Source organism: Etheostoma spectabile, chromosome 8, assembly GCF_008692095.1.
Source record: "Etheostoma spectabile isolate EspeVRDwgs_2016 chromosome 8, UIUC_Espe_1.0, whole genome shotgun sequence".
In the NCBI taxonomy this organism is placed as follows: Eukaryota; Metazoa; Chordata; class Actinopteri; order Perciformes; family Percidae; genus Etheostoma; species Etheostoma spectabile.
In genome coordinates this window covers 32,271,400-32,278,286 of record NC_045740.1, presented here as the reverse complement: position 1 = coordinate 32,278,286, position 6,887 = coordinate 32,271,400, and the positions used below count along the sequence as shown (strand labels likewise).

The following is a 6,887-nucleotide window of genomic DNA, read 5'->3' as shown; positions in this document are numbered from 1 at the left end:
ACTATCTGTCCAATCTGAGGACTATGGCTACCTGGTCCTCAGGTCTCTGCAGGGTAAATCCAGACAGCTAGCTAGACTATCTGTCCAATCTGAGGGCTATGGTTACCTGGTCCTCAGATCTCTGCAGGGTAAATCCAGACAGCTAGCTAGACTATCTGTCCAATCTGAGGACTATGGTTACCTGGTCCTCAGGTCTCTGCAGGGTAAATCCGACAAGCTAGCTAGACTATCTGTCCAATCTGAGGACTATGGTTACCGGTCCTCAGATCTCTGCAGGGTAAATCCAGACAGCTAGCTAGACTATCTGTCCAATCTGAGGACTATGGTTACCTGGTCCTCAGATCTCTGCAGGGTAAATCCAGACAGCTAGCTATAGGCACTGTGGCTCTGAGTTTAGCCCCGCCCAAGATGATTGTGATTGGTTTAAAGAAATGCAATCAAACCAGAGCATGTTGTTCTCCCATCCCAGAATGCAGTGTGGACTAGCCAGACCTTCCTCCACAGCGCTGTGGAGTAAGGTCTGCCAAAGCAAGATTATCCTTCTAGCTTTTAAAATCACTTACAGATCAATGACACAATTGCTCACAATTAGCACATACATGCTTCTCTAGTTTTATTTAATCTTTTATTAATTTGTCAGCTCTAAAAGCTCAGCTGCCCTTTTCAAGATTATGAATGAATTAAAAAACAAACTGTAACTCTGTGGTTGTCCTTCTCCGCCTGTTGGATGGTTAACCCAAACAATGGTATTATTTCTGCATAGTGCAATACACAGAAACAAGTATTTATTTAATGTGTCACGGTAAAAGCTGCTTTCCCAAAAAACCAAAGTCCTAAAGACAAAACCTTTTCCAATCCTGCAGACAATGGCGTCATTCTGGGCTTCACTAACTGGCCGGGGAACACTGCTCTCATCAAAACTTTTCAACATTTCTGCAGCTTTGCTTTCACAAACTATAAATAAATACCCACAGTCTCATGAGGCCTGTGTGTATATTTATGTGTGTGTGTGTGTGTGTGTGTGTGTGTGTGTTTGTGTGTGTGTATACGAACACTGGCAGGAGGACTTATACACAGCAGCAGGATTACCACCCCCAGACTGGGACCACCCTGACTTTAACACTTAATCCGGGAGGAAGTGGAGCTGCATCACAGGCTCACTTAGGACCACCACCCCCTCCACACACACACACACACACTTACGCAAAGTAGGAATTGTGTTGCAATGGGACACACATATGCAAACATATACGCACACTTGATTTGAGCATCTAAGCTACAACAAACCACTTAAGATTTATACTGCACAGCTGCTCTTGTACAAATCCAACATGTTTGCTGAGTGTGTTATTGTCAGAACGACTGTCAATGCAGCGTTTGCTATGTTTGTTATGTTTGTATGTCAATTTACAAGTATCACTGACTGTGTGTGTGTGTGTGTGTGTGTGTGTGTGTGTATTAATAGGAAGAAAGTTGTGATAAGTCTCCTTTGGTGATCCTTTTTAATGATATAAATTGGTTATTAGTGATGTTTGTCTTTGAGATAATTTAAAATGTAAATAAATTACAGTCAAGTAGTCTCCTATTGCAACAGCAAACAGTTACAACAAATAGAAAATGCAACAAAGACCACAGGACTACAGAGCACCAACATCTCTTATATACAGAATATTGTTTATAAGGCTACGACGAACCAGATGTGGCCCTAAGTAGAATCGGTTAGGGTTAGTGGGCCTAAACCTTTTTAGAGGGTCAGGGTTAGTGGGCCAACACCTTTTTAGGAGGGTCAGGGTTAGTGGGCCAACACCTTTTTAGGAGGGGTCAGGGTTAGTGGGCCAACACCTTTTTAAGGAGGGTAGGGTTAGTGGGCCAACACCTTTTTAGGAGGGGTAGGGTTAGTGGGCCAACACCTTTTTAGGAGGGGTAGGGTTAGTGGGCCAACACCTTTTTAGGAGGGTAGGGTTAGGGGCCAACACCTTTTTAAGAGGGGAGGGTTAGTGGGCCAAACACTTTTTAGGAGGGTAGGGTTAGTGGGCCAACACCTTTTAGGAGGGTAGGGTTTGGGGCCAACACCTTTTAGGAGGGGTAGGGTTAGTGGGCCAACACCTTTAGGAGGGTAGGGTTAGTGGGCCAACACCTTTTTAGGAGGGGTAGGGTTAGTGGGCCAAACCTTTTAGAGGGGTAGGGTTAGTGGGCCTAAACCTTTTTAGAGGGTTGGGGTTAGTGGGCCTAATACTTTTTAGAGGGGTAGGGTTAGTGGGCCTAAACCTTTATAGAGGTTGGGGTTAGGGCCTACTTATAGAGGGTTAGGGTTAGTGGGCTAAACCTTTATAGAGGGTTAGGGTTAGGGGCTAAACCTTTATGAGGGTTAGGGTAGTGGGCCTAACTTATAGAGGGTTAGGGTTAGGGGCCTAACCTTTATGAGTTAGGTGTAGTGGGCCTAAACCTTTATAGGAGTGTAAGATTATGATAATGTATCAGCTGTAACACCTTAACACAGGCATTTCTAAACAGGTAGCTAAAAGTAATCAATACATGAATGGTACAATAGCTAAAAATAATGCATACGCGACTGAAATAGTTAGCTAAGACTAAAATTACTGACTAAATACTTCAAAGAGTTACTACTGAAACTAAACTAATATAAATAGCTATAAGTTATGGATACACAGTTGAAAAGTTTAGCCTTACTCCCTAGTAGTAGTAGTAGTAGTAGTAGTAGTAGTAGTAGTAGTAGTAGTGCGATTGCTGACCAAACCAACCTAAACACTAAAAGTTCAGTTGTATAAAAAAGTAAGACTATGCACTTTTGTGTAATGAATAGTGTTCTGTATTTGGATGACGGGGGGGGGGGATGCAAAGTGACAGAAGGGGACAAGAGGTCTGGTAGTAATTAGATGTTCATGGTGTGCTGCTGCTGACTGGCCTTTCACAGCTCATTACATGGCGTCCAATCAGAGCGCAGCCAGCAGGACTGCAGTTTATTTATACACAGAGGTGGTACTGCTACAGCGGGTCCCCATCAACACGCTCAGGCCGACACGCATAGACAAGCGGTCACATATGGGGGTGTTGTATTTTCAAAGGCTATTCTCATTTTGAATTGCTTGAATTGATATCATCTTTATTGCTGCAACAATATTTTTAAAAATGTCAATAAAGTTTCATTGCTTTATAATTATAGTAGTATTACATTTAATCCATTTGAGTTCTAAATATGAAAGGGTGACAATATGAAGGCCTTGGCTAAACATAGGATTGGTCTTAATCTCAACAGCTAACACGTTAAGGACAAGCACATCACACAGATCCAAGAACAGTTCACAAGTGACATGAAAAAATTATTTATTACCCTATCAGCAACTCAACATCATGACACGTCAAGGCAAATGTAAGCTTAGCACAATAAAGCATCTGTATTCAACACGTGTCCAGAGATGTTTTCTCTGTACATACAGCAGATAACACAGGAGCACTTATTGAATTCCCAAAAGGCTCATACATCAGTTTTTCTCTCACATTCTGTTTTTTCAAAGAAAGTAACAGAGGTGAGAGATTGGAGTAGTAATCCAGTCTGGCTTTATCAGATCTATCTTGGCCTAGAGTATGGTCTGGCTACACTGCTGATCTATTCCGGGATAGGGGAAAACACTCTGGCATGTTTGGACTTCTTTCCACCAATCACAGCCATCCTGTTTGGCGCTAAGCCCTGAATGCAGTGACGATGCCCTTCATAAATAGATAGCGGAGAAAGAAAGCGGAGGGGGTGGGGGTGGGTGGGGTGTGTTTCTTTATCCCAGCAGTATACATCCATTGAGCCAGACTAGTAGTAATCTGATGATGAAGAATGAAAAGCACTACATCCGGGGCACGGCTCACACACTGGATGGGGATCACCTTCTGCTCTGTGTGTCACAGTAACTGGGACGTTTTCTAAAGAATATGTTGGATCATCTCCTCTCTAACTGGAATAAAGAATATGTTGGATCATCTCCTCTCTAACTGGGACGCTTTGGGACTGATTGGTGGGGTTTCTGTGGACGACGTCCACACGGAGATCCACTGGTAAGAGATAACGAGGTGTAAGCATGTCTCAGCTGATTTAAACAGCTCACGTTACTGTATTGTGTCGACAGTTAACTACATCTAATATTGGATGAGGAGGCAAATGTTCCACCAGAACAAGTTCCTTCATGAGACATTTCTGCAGAACCCCCATAGCTGTGTCCGTAGCTTAAGACGATTTTGATTGGTTCAAAGAAATGCAAACAACCCAGAGTGTTATTTTCTCCTATCCCAGAATGCATCTGTGAAACAGCCAGACCTAACTCAACAGCACTGAGATAGCTCTGGCAATGCAAGACTAGCTATTACTCAACACAGTGTGTGCTAAAATGTTAGCATGGCACCCCAAAATGAATCAGGAGTAGTGGACACGTGGATTTGGAGATCACATTATCTTCATAACATGAGTTTATCCAAAGGGAAATCACATGAAAAACCTAACGTACTACTTTACTGACAAATTTTCCTTGGTTGATAATTGACACAAAGTCAATAAGGTTTAAATGGTCTTTTCATCTAGGCTACAAAAGACAAACTACCGTCAACATTTTACAACAGATGTGTTCAAGAGAGAGCTCGCACGGCCATGCACAACATTTATCCAAGGCATCAATTTAACAATATTTAATAGATATGAGCGTACAGATGTTGAGACTAAATGTAGTGCAAATGGCTCATGCTGAGCTAAAAGTACAATACACAGATCAATACTTCAACCAAGCCCAAAGGGTGTACACAGAAGGGTATACACAGTTGTAACATGGTCACATCAGGAAAAACACAATGGTAGGGAATGGAGGGACTGTAGCTATTGCTCACGTAGTCTGAGAATAGGTTTCAAAGACATGTAAAGCACATGCAAAGGGACACCTGAGTAAAATAATAAACGGTGTAAAGCAAACAGAGGCTTATAAGGCTGTCTATGTGATTTGTATGAATATACTGCATGTAGCTCCAAACATGTCACTCAGCTGGGAAAGAATGATTTACATTTACATTGGAGATTATTGCACAACATTATATGCAAATACTTTGAACGAGCATGTCAGAGGTTGGATTTATGAGGGCACTTCAGGGTCATGACTACAGTTAGACATGTATGTTCCTCTTGGACACAATGTACAATTACATCTCTAGTTGAAACATTTACATTTAAATACCTAAAGTTCACAAACAGCAGCACACGATCAATTCTTACAGACATACAGAGAAATATTTACATTATTTACAAAATGACTTCATGCACAAAAATGAACACAGATTATCAATCTGAAATGAGATTCAACATGCCAAAAAGTGCATCATGCGGGCATTGAAATGTAGGTAACCATATTTCATTATTTTAAAACACCCACTGATGTGTTCTCGAACCTAAAGCTAAAGACTTAATGAATTTAGGAAGCTTTTTTGAGAAATTCTTTAAATGAAGACACGCTGCTACCCCTAAGTGGTAGGATGAAGTAATACAATTAGGAGATGTCATTTCACAGTTCAGTTACTCATTAGACATTTGCTTGGTGCTGTTTGCACCTGCTAGATAGATATGCAGATAGATAGCATACATATGTAGCAGGATAGGAAAGAATGTGTACTTTCATCCAGGTGACATGCTAAGCTATGCATTGTGTAAATTACAGCTCAACCAAATGAAATGAAACTGCTACTTAGGTCCAAAACACATAGCATCACAGTGACAAAAGAAACTGCGTGCAGAAGTTTTCTCTATCTGGGCATGAGTAATAGAGTGATCATTGCAGGCTCTGCATTAGCGTCACGTAATAAACATCTCAAGATAAAATACAGTAACTTTCATGGAAGGCACTTTGAAATGAAAAATATAGTTTCTAAAGATCCCATGGGTATAATCAAGTTTCTAATTAAAAAAACATAACATGAATACCATTAGATTAGAAATGTGTGGGTAAAATTGGCAAAAATAGGATTGAAATATGTATTACCATTTCTCTGAGTACGTAATCAGATGGAAGACTTTACTTCTTTTTTTCTTTTTTGAAGAAGATTAAGAAGATTAGCTTAGCATGCGCCTGGAAGCAGGGGAAACCGTTAGCCTGTCAAGCTAGTAATGTGGCTAACATAGCTCAAAGCAATTGTCTTTGTGTGTAAAATAGGATACTACAGTGTGACAGGAAGCATAGACCAGTACTCAGTAATTTCTGTAAGTCACTTTGTGATTGAAGACTGACCGGATACCACATTACAACACTAGGAGCTGTTAGTGACATGTACTCTTACAGTATATCCAAGTCTGGTCTGAACTGTCTGTAGACACCTATGTTAAATGTAACAAGGCCGGATGATGATTATTACACCAGATGCTGTTACATAAATGAGGCAATGTTTCCAAGGAAACAGAACAAAACAGCATGAAGGGTATACACATCATGTGTGTAACTTATAAATCCAGAGTGTCTGACACCATGCTGACTGTGTTTTGGTTTTATACTGAATGATTTCACTTTATGCCTTTAATTTTGCCAAGCAGATCAGAGACGTTCAAGTTACACCAGCTGATCAGGTTGTGTTATTGCTGACACAGGACAGGGTGCAGAGGAGCACTGACAAGTAAAATAAATAAAAAAAAAGGGGACTGCTACAACTATGGCACAGTTGAGTCCAGCCGGGGACGGAGGTTGTCAGAAATGTGACAGAGAGGTCACTGTGACATGCTGCTGTCGTCATCAAACTCACTCTGCTGCCATTTTCTCTATGTGGTCACTCAGCAACTTGTACTGTTCTGCAAATGGGGGTAACACACACACACACACACACACACACACACACACACACACACACACACACAC

General features: G+C 41.2%; 1 protein-coding gene across 2 annotated transcripts in view; it reads right to left on the bottom strand.

Moving 5' to 3' along the window:
* Positions 1 to 4,455: 4,455 nt before the first annotated feature.
* The window catches only part of LOC116693434 (uncharacterized protein KIAA0513-like), a 453,088-nt gene continuing 450,656 nt past the window's right edge, over positions 4,456 to 6,887 (bottom strand). For both annotated transcript variants that reach the window (XM_032522424.1, XM_032522423.1), the window contains exon 13: positions 4,456 to 6,820. In XM_032522424.1, coding sequence (XP_032378315.1) covers positions 6,771 to 6,820 — 50 coding nt within the window. In that variant the 3' untranslated portion in view covers positions 4,456 to 6,770. The remainder of the gene's footprint in view (positions 6,821 to 6,887) is intronic.